Source organism: Notamacropus eugenii, chromosome 2 (genome assembly GCF_028372415.1).
Source record: "Notamacropus eugenii isolate mMacEug1 chromosome 2, mMacEug1.pri_v2, whole genome shotgun sequence".
Taxonomy (NCBI): domain Eukaryota; kingdom Metazoa; phylum Chordata; class Mammalia; order Diprotodontia; family Macropodidae; genus Notamacropus; species Notamacropus eugenii.
This window is the reverse complement of record NC_092873.1, coordinates 12,069,000-12,088,781: the sequence shown is the minus strand read 5'-3', so window position 1 is coordinate 12,088,781 and position 19,782 is coordinate 12,069,000. Positions and strand designations below refer to the sequence as shown.

Below are 19,782 nucleotides of genomic sequence, written 5' to 3'. Positions count from 1 at the left end.
TCATTTCTCTCAAGAACTTCTGGAGGAATTCATGACAGTTTCTTGAGAGACACCACAGTGCTGACCTAGAGATAAAATATACCTGGTATGGAGGAAATCTACTACCTAGCTCCTTTCTGCCAATCTCTCGGGAAAAAAAAATAGAGCAGTTAATGTAGTCTTATGCTTTGCTTATAATTTTATCTTTCAGTTGATGGAGGACACAATCAGAGGTCTTGTAATTTTGACTTTCATTCTGATGATTTTTGAACTTGAAAGGTAGTGAGCTTGCTGTTGTAGAATTTGTAATAGTCAAGTTGGGGAATCATATACATGGTTACTTATTTCCTTTTTTGACAGGATTATTAACTATTAACTATATACTATAGTAAACAAAAGGAATATTGTAGATATAGCTTACCTAGATTTTAACAAAGCTTTTGATGAAGTGTTTCATAGTATACTTGTAGAAATGATTGAGAGATAAGAATTTAACAATAATAAAGTCAAATCAGTTGAAACTCAAGGTTGCTTTGTTGATTGTCTAGACTTAAGACTATTGTCCCATTTCTAGTCCCTTTTCTGGCTAAACTGCTTGAGAAAGCCAACCTTCCATTCCTCTCACCTTCTTCTTAATTCTACAGACTGGCTTCTGACCTCATCATTCAACTGAAAATGTTCTCTCCAAAATGACCAGTGATTTCTTATTTCCCAAAGTTAGTGGCCTTTTCTCAATCCTCATCTTCAATATCAATGTGTCAAGAGGTCTGCAGTGAAGTTCCCAGCAATCTGTGCTTGGTCCTGAACTATTTTATATTTTTGTTGATGTCTTGGATAAAGACAGTTTGTAGATGACACAAAGCTGGGAGAGACTGAAAGTATCAGAATCCCAAAGTACCTTGAGAGGCTAGAACATTGGACTGAATCTAGTCAGGGACAACTGTAAAATCATATACTTGGGTATCAAAAAAAAATGCATTTCCCAAGTGTAAGATAGAGAAGACTGATCTGACTTGCATTCACAAAGTGATTTGCATCCATTATCTCATTTAATCCTCACAATAACCTCACTTAAAGCACTACTCTTACTACTAATAGCAATTATGATGAGCGTGATATTAACCTTTCGTCACTAGGCCTCCATTCTGATGATGCCCTCATTCCTTGATCCTTTTACTCAGCTCCTGCTGAGCCCAAGAAAGGTTTACAGAGTGTTACAAGGCCAAACTAGTCAATGTTTAACCACTGGACTTTTCAGAAAAAAAATTGTTTGCCTATACACTTTTAAGTTAAACCCATATTTATTAACACTTTCTTAAGTCTATACAATCAACCAAACAGAAACTCAAGTCTCTGATGTGTGGGATTGCTGATTTCTTTGGGGCAAATGCTCCCACTCAAAATTCCACAGTCAGTCTCTCACAAGCAGGTTAGAGCTGTCCCCAGCCTGGGCCTGTTCAGTCCCAGCCCTTTCTGTTAGCTTACCTCCAGGAGCTAGCTCCATTCATCGATCATCATCCCCATATCTTCCTCTTTTTGTTGATATCAAAATCGCTTTTCTTTTTCTCACTATTTCTTTAAGATGCAGTTAAAGAATTCCCTTTTTCATGAAACCTTTCCTTATCCTTCCAACCACTGGTGCCTTCCCCAAATGACCTTGTATCTCTCCTCTTTGTATGTATTTTTATATGTACTTATATATGATGAGATGAAGTACTATGTGTAAAGAGCTTTGCAAACCTTAAATAAAGCTTCTACATCTGCTGGCTATTACTATATTGTTATGTCCTTGAGGTCTTCCCCATTCAGATATAAACTACTCAGGATCAAGGATTCTCTTTCTTTCTTTCTTTCTTTCTTTCTTTCTTTCTTTCTTTCTTTCTTTCTTTCTTTCTTTCTTTCTTTCTTTCTTTCTTTCTTCCTTCCTTCCTTCCTTCCTTCCTTCCTTCCTTCCTTCCTTCCTTCCTTCCTTCCTTCCTTCCTTCCTTCCTTCCTTCCTTTCTCCTCTCTTCTCTTCTCTTCTCTTCTCTTCTCTTCTCCTCTCTCCCCCCCCCCCCTTTCTTACTTGCCCTGCGTCACACAGCTAGTAAAGTGTTTAAGTCTGGATTTGAACTCAGGTCCTCCTGACTCCAGGGCTCATGCTGTATCCACTGCACAGCCCAGCTACCCCAACCAGGGATTATTTCATTCAGCATTCTTGTGTTGTCTTCACCCATTGTCCTCAGTACCTAGTACAGGGCTTTGGACATTGGAGGCACTTAATAAATGCTTATGATTCATTGGTTGGTTAGTTGGTTCGCTTGTTTTGGAAAGGTGGAGAACTTCCTGAGGATGTTGGTCTTTTTATACAGCTGTAATGGGTTCCAAGGGAAAAGTAAATGGGGAGGGAGGATTTAAAGAAACTGGAGAGAGTATGCCCAGTAGGGGAGCTTAGTGAGGTTTGGTGAAATTCAAGGGTGATGTCTTTGTTTTGTTTCTGAAAACCTCCCTGGAAAGGGTGAAGAGTCCTCTTAGCATTGCATTTGAGATGGCTTAAAACATCTGGATATTGTATGGGGGGGGTGCCCTTGTACTTTATACTTGATGATCAATTTATATACTGTTTAGGATAAGTGGCAGAAGCCTGATGGTCTAGGGATGGATAAATTGAACTACGGGGACTGTAGGTTTGATTTGTACTTAATTTGTACCTTGGGCTGGAGCTTATGAAAGGGAAGAGACAATCTGCCAAAGATTGTAGAACTGGAGAGAGTTATGCTGAAGACCAAAACTGGGAGAGCTGAGAGAGGGTTGACACCCAGAAATTGGATTAGGGTCCCTGGGAGGGGGGGGAGGAGGAAGTCTGGGGTCTGGGTAGCTTCCTAGTGGTCCCCTCAGCCCCAGTGATGATAGCCATGGAGATACATGGAGATAGTCCCTATTGAGAGCCAGTGACAGAGAGGGGAGATCGCAGTACCAGAGGAGAAGAGGCCAGGTGTCCTAAAGGATTGAGGAAGAGAGGGGGAGTCAACCATACAGCCCTGAAGCTGTATAGGGAACAAGAGGCCTGAGTTCCAATTTTGGCTCTCCAGCCTAGGATTGATCATTTGGATCTTAGCTCCCTGAGGCCAGTGACCATTTCTGTTTTGTCTTTTTATCCTCTGTCCTTAAACACATATCAGGTGTGTGATGAATACTTATCACCTAATCACAGTATTGTCAGCTTTAGAAATAGAAAGGACCTTAAATGTACTCTGATTATCTCCCATCCCTTTACACAGGTGAGGAAGCAGATGTCCAGAGAAGCCTCTGGGGTAGGGGTTAGGCAGCTGCCTCCAGAGTCAAAAAAGTTTGGGTTCAAGTCAAAACACATGACCTCTCAGAGCTCTGGTAACTCCCTCAGACCTAAGGAGGTGATCTTCATTGACAGATGGAATTTCCATGGAAGGTCATGGGTGAAATCACAAATCCAGCCCCTATCCATGTCCATACCTCTTTTGTATCTCTGTCAATGAAGTACTTGGGGGCTGAGGGATATCACCTGCACAGTGTGTGACTGTATGATGACTGTTTCTTCATATATAAAATGAAGGAAGGAGACCAGAGAATGGATGGCATAGATAATGCTTTGGACTTCATGTCAAGAGGATCTGGGTTTGGATTTTGCTTTCTGTACTACTGAGCTCAATGATCTTGTGAATGTCACTTGACCCATCTCACCATTGGTTTCCCCTCTTGACTGTGGATGTGATAATATTACCAGGGAGCATTCCCCAGCTTCCCTTCACAGATTGCTTTCAGGTTACATTTTCTCATCATCCTGCACCTTCTATCAGCTCTCCACACAGTCACAGCAAGTACTGTCTCATCTCAGCCTCTCAGAATCCTCTACTTTCTTCATGGTTCTGCTGTCTCTTGCAGGCAGGCAGGAATCAGGGATCTTCTTCACTCCTCCAACTATCTTTTGTTTTCTGATTTGTTTATAAACAACCCTGGAGAAAGCACTGGATTTTTTGCTTTAGTGTCTCTCTTTGGGGCCGGCCATGATTCCCCATTCATATCTCCTCATCTTTCCTGATACCGTCTTACCCCTTTTACTCTCCTGGAATCGTCCCACTCCTAGATTGTCTGCTAGCTGAATATTCCATGTAAAAAGCTTTAAGTTTCCTACCTTATAATACAATTCTTGTTCTGCCATGACCCAGAGCTGAGCAAATTGCTCTGAAGCTTGGAATGGGGAGGCTGGAGCATGCTGGACTCCTTCTTCCTACCAAGGCTTGCCACACCTAGGTGTATCTGTTCCCCACCCCCACTTCCTTTATTGTTTCTGCCTCCTGTCCCCTTGGGTGTCTCCAGTTGAGCCACATGGCCTTCAAGGTTAAATTTTCCCTTAAGCAGGCCAAATAAAAGACCACATTTCAGCTTTTACACATTCTTTGGTGAAGCTCCATTTAATCCCATTCATGAATCTTTATGGATGCTTGGAAGATCCCTGAGGTCAGGTACTGTAGCATTGGTGTCTGTGTATCCCCTGGTCCTCACTCAGTGCCATGTACATAGCAAGTGTTGTTCTGAAACATGGAGACATCCAGTCAAGGGAGAGATTGGAGAGATCTAAGTGGGAGGCCCTGGAGCTTATGGGAAGTAATGGAATCAAAGGCATCAACTGAAAAGGGAGCTTTGGGAAGGAGGGCACCTCCCTAATTCCCTAAGAACATGGAAGAGGAGGAATGAATTTTTTTTGAAGATTTTGAAGATCGTTAAGAAAACTCTTATCTGATGATCTTCCTCACTGGAGTAGTAGATGATATTCTATTTTGTTGTTCAGTCATTTAAGTCACGTCTGACTCTCTGTGACCCCATTTGGGATTTTCTTGGCAGAGATCCTGGAGGGGTTTGCCATGTTCTTTTTCAGCTCATTTTATAGATGGGGAAACTGAGGCAGATGGGGGAAGTGACTTACCTAGGGTCACACAGCTAGTGTGACAGTCAGATTTGAATGTAAGATGAACCTATCTGATTCCAAGCCCAGTGCTCTATCCATTGCATCACCTTACCTACCCATTATTCTATTAGGAGAGAATAAGGATGGCAATCAAATTGGGGATTTGAAGGTGAAGAGATCTGGATTAGAAACTGGTGGATCATGCAGAATTTTGACTTTATTTCCTTTTCTCCACCTTCAGTCTGAGAAAGTGACACTGTGCTGATCCTTGACCTCTGGGCCTTTAAGAGTATCCCCCATTCCTGTTATGTATCCCCTCTTCACCTCCACTCCCTCAAATTCCAGCTCTTTTCAAGACTTAAATTCTACCACCATATAGAAATTATTTCCTTACCACCCTCTCCCAGTCAAGTCAATGATTTTCCCAAAGTTACTTTATATTCTATATGTATTTCTTTAGGTGGGTGGTTCCCTTTCCCTACCGGAGTAGATTGGAGGCTCTCTGAGGGTGTGACCTGGTTTTGGCTGTGTATTCCGAGGTTGACATATAGAAGGTACTCAGTAAGTGCTCCTTGGATTGAACTGGTGTTTTTTTGCCACTTAGAATTGCACACAGAGAAGGGAAGGACATAGAATTTGAGACAAAAGATGTATTTGCAAAAGTAATTGTTCAAAATCAGGGACTCATTCCATGGATGCTGGGGAGCAAGGGAGAACTTTAGAGTTGTTAGAAGCACTCAGGGGAAGAAAAAAACATTCCTCCCAATACAGAGGAGCCTGGTTTGGCTTGGTTTCCTTTTCCTCTTTGTGCGTTACTTATAGAAGGTTCCCTTCTCTGAAGGGCTAATTCCTTGAACACATTGGATGACACTTTAAGCCTTTCATACTGATTTTTATGCTGGCTCATTTCTGGTGTTTAGGGATTTGAAAGCAGAACAAACCAAAACAGAACACTGATGGCTTATAAAAACCACCAGAATACCAGAACCCTCTTCTATGTCCTCTTTCTATTCCATTCCTCATTGGGATCATTTTTCCTTTCTCTTTTGCCAAGGTTGACCCTTCATCACAGGAAGGACCCAAGCCTACCCTTGTCACTTTGATAGCACTTAGGTATATGTAGGCAATGCCTAGATTTTCCATTCATTGGTACCTGGACCAACAACAGAAAGTGTGACCCGGTTCCTTCATGGGGTCCCTCCATGTCCTTTAACCTTTGGTTTTGAATTTTTTCACCTAGTCACTAAATTTGGGTATTGCAGGGAATGACATCAAACTAAAATGGTTAGAATATGTTTTTCTGTGCTGTGTGGCTTGGTGTCTTTAGAGTACAATGCTGGAGGAACTTAAGTGTGTTCTATCCATGAACTTGGTTCAGAGGAAAGGTAGGAAGAGGGGGACTTTAGTGGACACTTTCAGTGACCTTGAATTGGAAAAACTGTGACCTACGGATTCTCTCCTTGACCTGGAGAAAGCTGGACTTGGAAAGGTTTCTCTCTTTGAACCAGAGAAAGTGGGACCTCAGAAGAATTCTCTTGGTGAACTTGGACCAGAAGGTGGTGGAATTTTGTTACCTTCTTTCAGTGATTTTGGAAGAAAGAGCGAACACATGTGCATCATCTTGTTGAAATTGACCTGGAGAAAGGTGGCTTAGAATGGGTTCTCTGGGTTAACTTCTGCTGTAGGAAGGGGGAACTTTTGTAAATTCTCCAAGTGAATTTAATTTGTAGAGAGACTTTCTCTGGGTTCTTCCTCTAATTTGGGGAGAAAGAAAAAAAGGGGGAAAGAGGAGAATGAGACAGGAGAAGTATAAAAGGGAAGTGCAGGAGGGCTACAGGACTTTAGAAAGTATAATCCCCAATTAAGGAGACAGAGAGCTCCTTCTCATTTTGGCCAGCAGGGTTTGCCTGAATCTGGAACTGGAACTGTCTGTCCTCTTCAGGATGTGCAGGTTCTTTGCTTTCAGAAGGCAGGAAAAACACAACCTATAAAGCCAACCAGAAACAGGACCCATTAAACTTGCCCCAGTCCCCTTCTTGTATGTATCATCTTCCTTCCCACTGTTCCTCCAGTGATTGCCCTCCCTGCCTATCAGAAATATAGCAGGGTGGAGGCTTAGAGGGACCTATATATTGATTCTAGAGATCTACTTACTGTTGGTGTAATGTTGGCCAAACCTTCTCACTGTCTGGGCCTGCGCCTTTCCTACATTACCTGTGCCGCAAGAGGACAGAGTGGGATCGATGACCTCAAAAGGCCCTATGATCTGATGATTCTCCATATTTTATTTCTGTTCTCAGGGTGCTGTTATGGATCACAACTGATCATTTCTGACATCACAGTTGCTTGCTTATTGGGTTAGTCAGGAAGGTAATGGGGGCATTTATATATACATATATATGTATATGTGAATGATCACTGTTCCCAGACCTGAACTAGGTGTTGAAAAGAACAGAAATACAAGACTTCACGAGTACCCTCATAAAACTTATATTCCAGTTGGTCCAGAATCATCTGTAAGAGAAAGCTACATGCTATGTGGCTGTGTCTAACTCAGTTTCAGATTAATATCAGAGAATCACAGAGTTGGAAGCATCATCAGAAGACATCTAACCCAACCTGCACGTTACTGTCTTCTTCAGTGTAACCAATAGGCAGCTCGGTGGCACAGTGGATAGAGCACTGGACCTGAGTTCAGGAAGACCCGAGTACAAACCTGTCCTCAGACACATAGACTATCTGGGCAAGTCACTTAACTCTTCAGTGCCTCAGTTTCCTCAACTGTAAAATGGTGATAATAATAGCACCTACCTCACAGGGGCATCGAGGATCAAATGAAGTAATAATTATAAAGAATTTGACACAATGCCTGACATGGGATGTACTTTATAAATCCTTATTCTCTCCTTCCCCTCCCCAAGATCTTTAGGGAGATGCTTAGATTGAATTTAATGTCAGATCCTGGTTCTTGTATGACCTTGGGTATCTCTAGGTCACTGTTTGCTTTTCTGTAAGAAAAGGGCATGGGCACTGGACTAGGTGAACTCCAAGCTCTTCTGATCTCATTTGCATATACCAAGGCAGGGCAGTTCAGTCCACTACGAGATTGCTTTAAAATTTGTTTCTTGGTACAAGGCCAAACAGCAAATCCAGCTTCTCTTTAGTGTGACCCCTGTCAGTACCTGAAGACATCCCTATAAACTATGGTAGGCAGAACGCAGCACATTATTCTAGAGAGAAGTCTTGGGGAGGGATGTGATCATTATCCTATGAAGAAGGAATCAAACTGGTTTAGCCTGCCCCCTGCTCCCCCATTCCCCCCCCCCCAAGATCAGAACTAGGAACAACAGGGCCCTGAATGGAAGTTACCAAGGAGCAGATTTAGGCTTGGCATTAGGAAAATCTTCCTAACCCTGGTGGGACCCTCCTCATCAGAGGTCTTCAGCCAGTGGTGACATGATTGCTAGTCAGGAATGATACAGAGGTTCTTGTTCAGATGACCTCAGACCACTCTTTCTACACTAAAATTCTGTGACCCTGCGTGTCTTGCTGACTGCCCTACTGAGAGTTTGTCATTGTATTGCTGGAGGAATATACGTGGATGAAAGAATGAATGGGAAATGGAAAACACAAGGGAGGTTTCAGCCAATGGGGTGGGTTGCAGAAATTGGGGTCCTGTCTTCCTAACTGAAAACGATCCCACCTCTTACCCCTTCAACTGGCCTATTTTTGTGCCAGGATTAAGTCACATTCCTGCTAAGAGCCACTAGATGGCGCCAGAGTGAATAGAAAACCTGGTATGAAGTCGGGAAGATCTAAGTTCAAATCCAGCCCCAGACACTTATCAGTGTGACTTTGGGAAAGTCACTTATAACCTTTCTATGCCTCAGTGGCCTCAACTGTAAAATGGGGATAAAAGCACCTACCTTCCAAGGTTGTTTTGAGATAATACTTATATAGTATTTAGCACAGTGCCTGGCACATCATAAACTATATAAATATTAGCTATTTATTATTCTTAATTATTAGGAATTCCTAAAGTTAGTCACAACCACCCAACTTGGTGCTTTTCCTTTTCCCACCTCTTTGGCATTTCTCCATATCACATTGGTCTTAAAGGCTAAGACCGTCACTGTGATGCACAATTCAGCAATCGTGAGGAAAAGGATCAGAGCCAGCACTCCCTATCAAACAAGACAAAGAACAAAGAACTATTAGCAGTCAAGAAAGAAGTAGGCCTCCTTGGAGTTGCCAGATAAAGTTGTGTCTAAAATAAAGCAGATATCGATTAGACAACATCTGGGTTACCACCATACTGTCTGGGCCCTTTCTAGCTTTCTTCGTATAAGACAGTATTAAGGCATTCCCCACAGATCCCTCTTTAGATCTTACTTCCAAATAGCCTTAAGATATCTTGGCCACTTTGGCTTCTGGGAGTAGAGGAGGGCTTCTTTGCTACCAGGACACACCATAGCTTGGGCACTTTCTATAACCCTCCCCCCTCCATTGTGCTTGGCCTTTGGAATACCCTGCATGTTCTGGTGCTGAACTCTCTTAGCTCCCTACCAACCTAGCTTTGGAAAAGGGATGAGATGGTTGGTAGCCAGGCCCGGTTCTGATGCAGAGACCCATCTTTAGGTCATAGAGGGGACACATCAAATCAAGGAAAAGGGGCTCCTGTTGTATCTGGGGAAGAGTTAGTAGATCAAAGCCACTTGAACTTGAAATATGTTAGTAAGAGACTATATAGGAGAGGAACCACCATTCCAGCAACAGTCACAATGATTTCTTCCTACGCAGTAGAAAGCATGTTGGTTTTCTAATCAGAGAACATTGGTTCTAATCAGAGAACTAACTTCTGAGTGACCTTAGCCAAGGCCCTGAGGCTCAGTGACCTTACTTTCCTCACTATAAAATGAGGGGGAGGGTGACTGAGAGAGCCTCTGAGGTTTTCCTAGTTCTATAACTCATTCTGTCCTCCAAAGATCTATTCGCTGGAGCATTCTTTGCAATGGCACAGAAAAGACTTCCCCCTCACCAAAGCCTCTCACACTATCTTGTGGGATTTTTTTCTCTCTCACATACCAGAATGAAGGTGGCACTGGGTTTGACCCTTACTATGGAGACCTCTCTGAATCTCAGTTTCCTCATTTGTGAAAGGAGGAATAGCAATAGTTCCTACCTCCTAGGGCTATTATCAGGATCAAATGAGATAGTACATGGCAAGTCCTTGGAAAACCTAAAAGCCTTAATACTATTAGCCTAATCGTTAATATTTCAAAGAGCATGCAGATCAGACCTGTGAGGGACATGCAGTCTTGTATTCCATCTCATACTGAGGCACTAAAGCATCTATTCAAGGAAGATTCTTCCAGCCTCTGATGTTATACAGAAAGGTTATGGACCATGACCCAAACTCTCCTTCTTTACCTTTATTGACTCACTGTCTCTGGCATCCATTGCTTCATCAAAACAGCTTCTAATCTATTTTTTTTTCCATCTAGACTGGCGTAAAGGAAAGTGTTTTGCAAGCTTTCTATTTCCTCTGTGGAGTAGCTCTTTCCATGTTACAAATTGACTTCTCTTAGGATTTAATGGTTCACTCCAAATCCTAGTATTTTAATATTTGGCGAAATTCTATTTTTGCTTCATCTGGGCCATTCAAGAGTTCATAAATTTTTCATTATAGATGTAGTTTTTATTTATGTTCCCTTTTCAATTTTTACTCTCTCAAACATGTATGATTATCTATTACTATTGGTGCATCTTAGCCTTTTTTCTAGATCTAACAATCAAGCATTGTGCTGGGCTCTTTGTCAGGGGAGTGTAAAGACAACAAGATACAGTGCTTCCCATAAAAGACTGCATTTATCAGAAAAGACACCATATATGTATATTAGAATATCCTCCAATTATACAAAATAAATGCAAGTTAAATGGTGGTGAAGGCCAGTGGCTTTCATCCATTTCTTCTGATTCTGCTTCATGTAATGATGTGTTCCTGATGGAAAAGTCTTTCAAATATTAGAAGACAGTAATAATGTATGGCTTGCATTTTCTCTATGGTCCAGCTCTACTGGATTACTGTTCCTCACACACAATGCTCTATCTCTTAACTCCACATTTTTGCCCTGGCTGTGAGTGCTGGACAGTGGAAAGTCTAGACTTGGTATCAGAAGACCTAGCTGTGGGTCTTGACCTTTGTTACATTGGGTGAGCTACTCTTAACCTATTGGTGGTATTGACTGCTTGAGGGACTCTTCCAACTCTATGTCTTAGGGCCCCTGCCAATGGTAACTTCTGTTTTCATTTTCTTTTAGTGGTTGAGTCTGTTAGAGATATTTTGGTTGATCTTCCATTGGCAAGAGGTTTTACATGTCAGGAATCTGCTTCTTCCTCATTTTCTGCCATAGAATGCCACTACATAAGACTTTCCTGAACATTTCCCTACACCCAAACACACAGTTATTAGCCCTCCCTCCCATTTCTTTGTATTAAGTTACTTATCTGTCCTTTTCTACCAGGAGAATGAAAAGTTCTTTCAGGCAGGAATTGTGACATTTTTTCATCTATATCCCCACCCTAGACTATAGAGAGAGTTAAAGGATATGGATGTGGCCTGTGATTTTATTGGTATAGGGAATTCCCAGGGATAACAAGTTTCCTCTCCTAAGGCAGTTCTGCACTATCTCCGCCATGCTGAGTCTTGAGAGTTGCATTGACAAGGGAAGTCACTTGCCTAGGGTCACATGACCAAATATGTGTCAGAGGCAAGATTTGAATCCAGGTCTTCTTGGCTTCAGGGTCAGCTGTGTACCACACCACGTCCACCTTATGGTCATCTAATGACTTTTTGTTGAAATGAGTTGAAATCGAAACTTCCTGGGGTTTGAACAAATGAGGCCTTACTATTGCATGCAATTGGTCTAGTGTGGTGGAATTTTAATATATAGAGCAGAACCACTTACTAGAAAGAGTGTTCTCCCAATAGCACATATGCCGGACTTGACAGGAATCCTGCAATGGAAATAGTTGTCTTCATGGAAGCTGTAGAGAATGATAGCAATCCCTGCTGCAGCCACTAGGGTGCTCAACACGCCCAAGTATAGACTGAAGCGCATCTGAAAGAGAAGGAGCACTCAGGACAGCATGTTTAGTGTCCACTCCCACCCTCACCCCCACCCCACTGCAAGATGATGTAGACCCTCTGGACAAGGTCCTAGTGAACCCAGGGTGACTGGATGCTGACCTGACAGACATAGGAATAAGCCTGTAAATAAGTGAGAGGAGGTGGAGATGTGTGAGGGAGGAGGACATAAACTGAGGGTGCAAAGAGGCAGCTACACTTCTCCCTTAGAAGAATTCAGCAGTTGACTCTGAAAACAGGTTTAAAGTCAGGGGTGTGCTAAAGCCAGCTTAGACTGGTTACTGAGAGCTGATTGTTAAATGTTCAATGTGAGCATTTATTTGTACCAATCAAGACTCAATTTGTTGTTTTGTTGATTGTATTTTAGAGCAATAGATAAAATGTTAATCATGCAAGTGTTAAGTTGTTTTTCAGTCCTGTCCCACTCTCCCTGACCCCATTTGGGATTTTCTTAGCAGAGATACTGGAGTGATTTACCATTTCTTTTTCCAACTCATTTTATGGATGAGGAAACTGAGGCAAGTAGGGTTAAGTGACTCACCTAAGATCATATAGCTAGTAAATATCTGAGGCTAGATTTGATCTCACAAAGGTGAATCTTCCTAACTTCAGGAAGTCACTTAAAAGTGTGTCTCCAGTTTGAAGGCTCTATTCTTCCTGATAGGATTCTAGAATGTAATATTGAAATGATAGCAAATCCCTAGAAAAGGTAGTTTTAATCACTGAAAATCAGCCTAACATCATCAAGGTGATGTCAGGACAATCTTATTCAATCCCCCACCCTCACCTTCCCTAACCTTTTTTAAAAACATGGCTACCAAATTAGTAGAACAAGAGAATGTTGTAGATATGCTTTAATTTAATGTTAGGAAAGCATCTGAGAAAGTCTTTCATACTGTCTTTGTTAAAAAAAAAAACAGGTGGACAGATATGGTTTAGGTGATGGTGTAATTAATTGAATTCAGAACTAGTAGGATGGCTAAAACTAGAGTCATCATTATTCATTTGATGTCAACTTGGAAGTTAATCTCCATTGGAGAATCCCAGAGATTTAGGCTTTGTTCGGTGTATAATGTGTTTATCAATAACTTGGATGGAAATATGGATATGAATTTTGGAAATGACACAAAGGTACAATGGATAGTTAACACATCAGATAGCAGAGTCAGAATTAAATAGAATATCTAAGACTAGACCATTGGTCTGAATAGACTATGATGATGTGTAAGGATAGGGTGATTCCATTGAAAGAGGGAACTCCCACATGATGTGACCCCCTCCTCTACCAATGCAGGCTGGCACCTTCACGGAGAAAGTGACTGACTTGTCCAAAGTCACACATCCAGTGTACATCAATGGTGGGGCTTGAACTCAAGATTTGAGGCTAACTCTCTATCCGCCACTCCATGCTTGTCCCTTCTAGGTCAACCACAAAGACTTACACAGAGGTCCAAAGAATTAACATGACAATTGCAAGATGGGATGACTGAAAACCTAATTATTTGAAGAAGCTCTGAGGGTTTTATTGGCATGCAACCCCAATATAAATCAACGCTGTGACATGGCAACTGAGAGAGTCAATGCTACATTGGTTCCCTCTACTCCATCCTGGTCTGACCTCATTTGGAAGACTGTTCAGTGAGATGAGACCATTTAGGAAGGCCATTGGGAGCACAACCACAATGATAAAAGTCCTCCTTTCGTATCACATGAGAACTACTTGAAGGAACTATGAATATTAAGCCTACCAAAGGGGTGTTCAACTCTGTGGCTGGTTATTGGGTCATGTGAAAGTGGGCTTGTGGGAGTGTACCCAGTCCCGGAGAACAGACCTGTAATCAGAGGGAAATGAGGGGTCAGAGTCAAGGGGAACAGAGGTAAATCAGTTTTTATGTTGGGGAAAACATCCTAATAATTAGAAATATCCAGATTCCTTCTCATTGGAGATCTGTAAGAGGAGACTGAATGACTATTTGTTTGGCTACTTGTTCCCTCAGAGGGAATTCCTTTTCAGCTCTATTACTGTATGGGCTAGATGGTAGCACAGCCAGGTAGCTCAGTGGATAGAGCACTGAAACGGGAGTCAGGAAGACTCAACTTCAGATCCAGCCTTAGACACTTACTGACTATGTGACCCTGGGCAAGTCACTGAAACTCTCTGTTCTTTAGTTTCCTCAGCTGTAAAATGTAGCATAGCACCTGCCTCCCAGGGTTATTGTCAAAATCAAATGAGATGATATGTGCAAAGCACTTTTCAAACCTTAAATAAATGCTAACTATTATTTTGTTAATTATTATGATTATATGAGTATTGGCATCTCTTCCAATGTTGGCAGTCCATGATTCTGGGATTATGGACCACCTGTCCTGAGAATTTTTTGAGGGAACTTTCGTTTTTAAGACTCACCATAGCAGTTATTTGGAGATTGATATTTTAGCTTATTTTTTTAACCCAAACATGTAGGAACTATAGAATGATGCAGGGAGTTGATGTATTAACAAATGAAAAGGGTGACTTACATTTAAGGTCATGCAAAATCGCTATGGGCCTGGTGATTTCTGAAAACTTTTAATCAGGAGCTATTAAACCCATGGAAATTTTGAAATATCAAGAGGATGTTCTTACCCAGCGAGGATATTTTACTTCATTAAGAATTGTGAAGTATCCTGTCATAATGTACTGTTGAGAAAATACATTGGTTAGTGGACCCTAAGTAGATCCTATAGGTGACCCATGTATCTCTTCATATGCTTAAGGAAGACTTGTTGACTGACTAACATCCCCTCCCCAATCAGTCACCATAGTTTCAGGATGGAATCAAGGATCCCCAGGGGAAGGATAAACACCATAGTGGAATAGGTGGACTCCAGATCAGCTGTGTACAAAGCACCCATAAGAGCTTTTTATAGGATCCTGGGTCTAGATCTACAGGTACCTCCAAGGCCATCCAACTCAGCCCCTCATTTTACAGATGAGAAAATGGGTGCCCAGGGAAGTTAGATAACTGGGGGAGAAGGGGAAGAATGTTGCTACTGGAGTGGTGGGGACAGTGGCTTCTGATTGAGAAGGCTTCTCTGTGGAGATGTCCAACCTTAACCCTGACCCTCGAGTTAGCTAGGTGACCGGGAACTCTCCCCCCATTCCTCCCTTCCTTTTTGATGGTCTTCAGCAGTTAAGCCTTCTTAACGGTAGGCTCCTCATATCAACAGTAATTCATTCTCATTGGAAGTATAATTTGTACAATGGAAATTAAAACAAACGGGTTCCTCCCAGTGAAATTGGTAGCCTTTTTCATAGAAGTCCAGAGCTTGGTTTTCCCCTCATCATGGGGGAAGAGGAACTGGTCCCACCCTCTTTGGCAACCAAATGTCTGTCTTGAAGCACAGAAGATTTCTGTCACCTTTATTAGTTTCAGAGAACCTGCTGTTATGCTGACAGGTGAGTACCCAAAGCATGGCTAGATGGCACCACTTAGGAGGTGCATGGCAATGGAATGGCTGGGGTCTGATTCTCCTGTACTTTGGCCCATGGATGCTATGGGGACATGCCTTCTGATTTCTGGCCATCTACAAGCCCAGTCTCTCTCCCATGTTCTGTATTCAGGCTCATGGAAGCTGCCAGGAGTTTCAGAACGGATCCTCCATTTTGTCTCTATGCTGTTTACTATACTCACACATGCTCCTGCCCAGAATGGATACCCTGTGATAAAGATAACAGGATGGTTGTTTTGAAGGTGAAGTCTGTTGACACTGTGCCATAAAATGTACCCCATGGCAGTGATAATAAGACCCAACAAAATCTGCAAAACCTGCATAAAGAAAAATGGGTCAAGGTGAGGAGGGGAGTTTAAAAAATGGGTTGCTCTTTGAAGAAATTCAGCCTACTATTTCTTTGGTCCAAGATTAAGAGGGATGTTGAATACTTTGGGTGACCCCTCAAGATGATTTTCTCTTCTCCATCTAGGCCCATTTGATGGTGAGCTCCTTGAAGGCAGGGACTGATTTTTGCCTCTTTTTGTATCCTTAGCACCTAGCCTGGCACATAGTAGGGGTTTGATGTTTATTGACTGACTGATAGGCCTTCACTTGGTTAGAGATGAGAAAGGGCCGGCAGCCTGACTTCAGAAAGAGAAGCCTCCTCAAAGAGGAATGTGAGGCCAAGAGATGATGATCTCTCTGTCCCTGGTTGGTCATTGTCTTTCCCCTGTGGCCAGCTCTGTGCTCCACCCTCCACTCCCTTTTACTTTCAAGTTTTGTCACAGGTCATCCTTGGGTGATATCACTGGGGAAAAATTATGTTACACCCATGTGCAGGGAAATGGATTGAGGAAGACTTGAGCGAATGTCTGCTTTGGTCCTAACTGTAACTCAGTGCTGCATCTGTGAAGATTCTTTCAGACGTCAGAGGGTATCCAGGTTACCGTAGTTTGAGGGGGAGAAGGAGGAACCAAGTGAAACATCATAATATGATTCTTTTTTTTTTCATTCAATGATCTAATATTAACAAGTACCTATTGTGGGAAAAACATTGTTGGGGAGAGGGGTTACAAAGTGGAGATAGATGAGGTCCGTACAGTTGAGTGAGGGTTTCAGATTCCAACCTAAGGAACTACCAGACTCTGTCAAGTGCCTTAGAAGGATGCCAAACCAAATATTTAAGGTGTCATGAGATCTGAAAAGACCATTAATGACATGCAGGGTTTTAATTCCAGTAAATTATTTTGTCCATTATATTTCAACATTTAGGTTTTTAGTTAGTCATATCACATGTATTATGTACTGATGGGGCTTTGAGGAAGTCATTGCCAAAACCTGGCTTTTACCTTTTGCTTGTTCAAACAAACATTCATTAAGTGCTCCTTTGGGCAAGGAAATATGGGATAGCCAAGGCTGTCAGTTGCTGACTCTTGGTGGCCCATCCTAGTGTTACCATTTCTTGTTTTCCTTCTTGAGGCTACTACACTCCAGACCTTCACACGTTGGAAGTACCCTCCATTCCTGTGGCTTCTCCTTCTGTTTGGCTGGTTTCTCCCAGAACTTCCATTTTGAGGAGGATACCCCCAGACTAATTGTGTCTTTATTCTTCCCTAGACTGGACTCCTGACTCTGGACTTTGTTTACCAAGTCCCCCATGCCCACCCTTTCTCAGCTTCCTCCTGTGTGTTGTTCTCTCCCATTACAATGTAAGCTTCTTAGGGCAGCACTGTCTTTCTTACAAATGCTGCTTGAGGGAGGTAGAGAAGAAAAAGAAGGAAAAATAAATTTATGTGATAATTTGTTGTGTATTTAAAGGAATAGCAAGTTGTGCGTAGTAGATTTGCATTTTCATGTGCAATCATCTTTTTTTATTGTAGCCATAGAAATGTTTGTTTTATTTCATAAATTAATAAATTCTAAAAAAAATAGTTATCAAACTATTTTTAAAAACCCCAACAAATACTGCTTGTATTTGTCTTCCAAGCACTTCACATAGGGACTGGCACATAGAGCTTGAATTTTTAAAAAGCCAATTAAATTTTTCTTTTTTTTCTTCTTCAATGCACTTTGATAGTCATCTCAAGAGTGGGAATCATTCTGAGGATTTCCAGGTAACAAGAACTAGTTATGGTCTATAAACTTTTCCCTGCTTTATCTTGTTTAAAGTATGGATCTAGAAAGAAGGTCAGCCTTGAAATCAGTTGGAGCAGAGTAACTCAGGAACATTTAAACTTCAAACAGGGCATCCTATCTCTTACTTTCCCAGTTTACTAACCAACAATTACAAGCTTGTTCTTGTTATTTTTCAGTTCTTTCTGACTCTTTGTGATCTCATTTGGGGTTTTCTTAGAAAAGATACTGGAGTGGTTTGCCATTTCCTTCTCCAGCTCATTTTGCAGATGAAGAAACTGAGGTCAACAGGGTTAAGTGACTTGCCCAGGTTCACACAGCTAGTATCTGAGGCCAGGCACTCTATTTACTGCTGCAGTTACACAGAAATAAATCAAGAAAGAAAGAAAATACAATCTCCTTGTGTCTGTGTCCTCAATAAATGCCTATTAAATGAATGGATGAGTGACATGACCCAGGCAGAGAGGAATGATTTCTCCCCCTGACTCCCACTTTGGAGGCAATCTGACTTACCCCCATCATCTTCGGCTCTCCCTTCAGGAAATTCAGTAGGGTCTTAGGAGGCTTGTAGGGAAATGCAGTAATGACTATCTGTTCTGTTTGGAGAGGATCCCTGGGAAGTTCCTGGGTCTCTACTACCTTAGACTTTGGTGCCATGGTAAGGAAATGGATTTTTTGACAGGAATATGCTAAGTGAACAGGCTGGCCAACATCACAGCCAAGATCATGCTCTGCTCCTCTGCCAGGGTCACCTGGGTAGCTTGAATGCTCCTGGACTAGGTATTAGAATCGTAGAGTCACAGGGCCATAGAGTCATAGTTCTGGAACTCTAGTGTCATAGTATCATGGAGCTGATAGGAGCCTTGAGAGCTTTCCTCTGGCTCCTCACATCCAAGCAGATCATCGAGGAACTTTTTCTTTGGGGTCATGGACTTCTCCCCTCTCCTGAGTCTGTAGTCTCATAGTTGTGTGTGATCATCCTTCGTTGCCAAAGAAGACCATGCCATCAGGGAAATAATGACATGACTTGCACTTGACTTTGTTTTGAGTGAGGGAGGGCTGTGCAGGTCACCAGCCTCACTTTCCTCCAAAGCCATCTGAATTCAGTGACCAGATATTCATCAGAATGACTGGAGATGACCCAGGATGAGGCAACTGGGATTAAGTGACTTGCCCAAGGTCATACAGCTAGTGTGTCAAGTGTCTGAGGTGAGATTTGAACTCAAGTCCTTCTGACTCCTGGTACTCTATCCACTGCACCGTCTAGCTGCCCCCAGTCTCATAGTTAAGAAGCCTGTGAAGTCTCTCTCTCTTTTTTGCTTCAAGTCCACCTCTCTTCTCTGTTTTTTTTTTGTGCACATGGAGAATGTTATCTTAATATCACACCCATTAACCCTTCTAGATACTGTATTTCATGCCTCCTTAGCTTTCTCTTCCAGGCAAAGAAACTTCATTTCTCTTAAATTTTCATTAGAAGACTTGTTTTCCATCCTTTCCATCACCCTGTCTCTTTTCTCTTTTTTCAAAATTGTTTTTTTTTTCAAACAGAAAATTTCCACCTCTCTCCTCTACTGCCCAGTAACAATGCAATGAAAGTTACAAACAGAAAAGTCAAGGAAAATTTTCCACAATGGCCATATCTAAAACAAATAGATTATAATTTATAGATATCACATATATACATAATAAATATACATACACGCACATACATATTGTCAGTTCCAATGTAGTGTTTGTTTTGAAAACATGAATTTTTCCAACATGATTGATATATTAGAGACCAATTTGTGCAGAACTAGAATTTGTTTCACTAATACTCAGTTTCCTCTGTGAGAAATAGTGAAAACCAAACTATACCTCTTCATAATAAAACTATACAAAACGACATCTCATACTTCCCTCACAAGCTGCAACTCTTAAGGCTCCCACTTCCACAAACAAATTTCTGGTCTTTTTCAAGACAAAGTGTCATATTTAATATAAATATTCTGGTATAGTAGGATCTGTGGGTAGAGTAGAGCTGGTCCACACCCACACAGTCTCCTCTCCACCAACTTCAGGCTTGGTCTTGGCCTGGGCTCTGTTCCCCTGCCCCTCAGCTTATGTGTCTTTCCTGCCTATAAGC

At 41.9% G+C, this 19,782-nt stretch overlaps 1 protein-coding gene across 3 annotated transcripts; it reads right to left on the bottom strand.

The window, feature by feature from the left end:
• Window positions 1–5,135: 5,135 nt before the first annotated feature.
• On the bottom strand, window positions 5,136–18,459 carry LOC140524371 (membrane-spanning 4-domains subfamily A member 14-like). 3 transcript variants are annotated; one of them, XM_072638751.1, is made up of 6 exons: window positions 18,171–18,458; window positions 15,725–15,859; window positions 14,677–14,730; window positions 11,872–12,024; window positions 8,986–9,087; window positions 5,140–6,888 (listed from the first exon to the last, which is right to left on the bottom strand). In XM_072638751.1, the coding sequence occupies exons 1-6, from the start codon at window positions 18,312–18,314 to the stop codon at window positions 6,745–6,747; spliced, it is 732 nt and encodes a 243-aa protein (XP_072494852.1). In that variant the 5' UTR covers window positions 18,315–18,458; the 3' UTR covers window positions 5,140–6,744. The 3 variants fall into 3 exon arrangements, with proteins under 3 accessions (XP_072494854.1, XP_072494853.1, XP_072494852.1); XM_072638752.1 differs by lacking the exon at window positions 15,725–15,859 and having other exon boundaries at window positions 5,137–6,888; window positions 18,171–18,459; XM_072638753.1 differs by lacking the exons at window positions 14,677–14,730; window positions 15,725–15,859 and having other exon boundaries at window positions 5,136–6,888; window positions 18,171–18,459.
• Window positions 18,460–19,782: the final 1,323 nt, after the last annotated feature.

What these genes read in the sequence shown, in the direction of transcription:
- LOC140524371 (XM_072638751.1), bottom strand. Translation starts at nt 18,314, where the DNA reads ATGGCACCAAAGTCTAAGGTAGTAGAGACCCAGGAACTTCCCAGGGAT. An exon ending in GAGAGCCGAAGATGATGGGG is followed by an intron (nt 15,860 to 18,170) that starts GTAAGTCAGATT and finishes TTCTTTATGCAG; the next exon opens with GTTTTGCAGATTTTGTTGGG. An exon ending in TATGGAGAAATGCCAAAGAG is followed by an intron (nt 6,889 to 8,985) that starts GTGGGAAAAGGA and finishes TTGGCTTTATAG; the next exon opens with GTTGTGTTTTTCCTGCCTTC.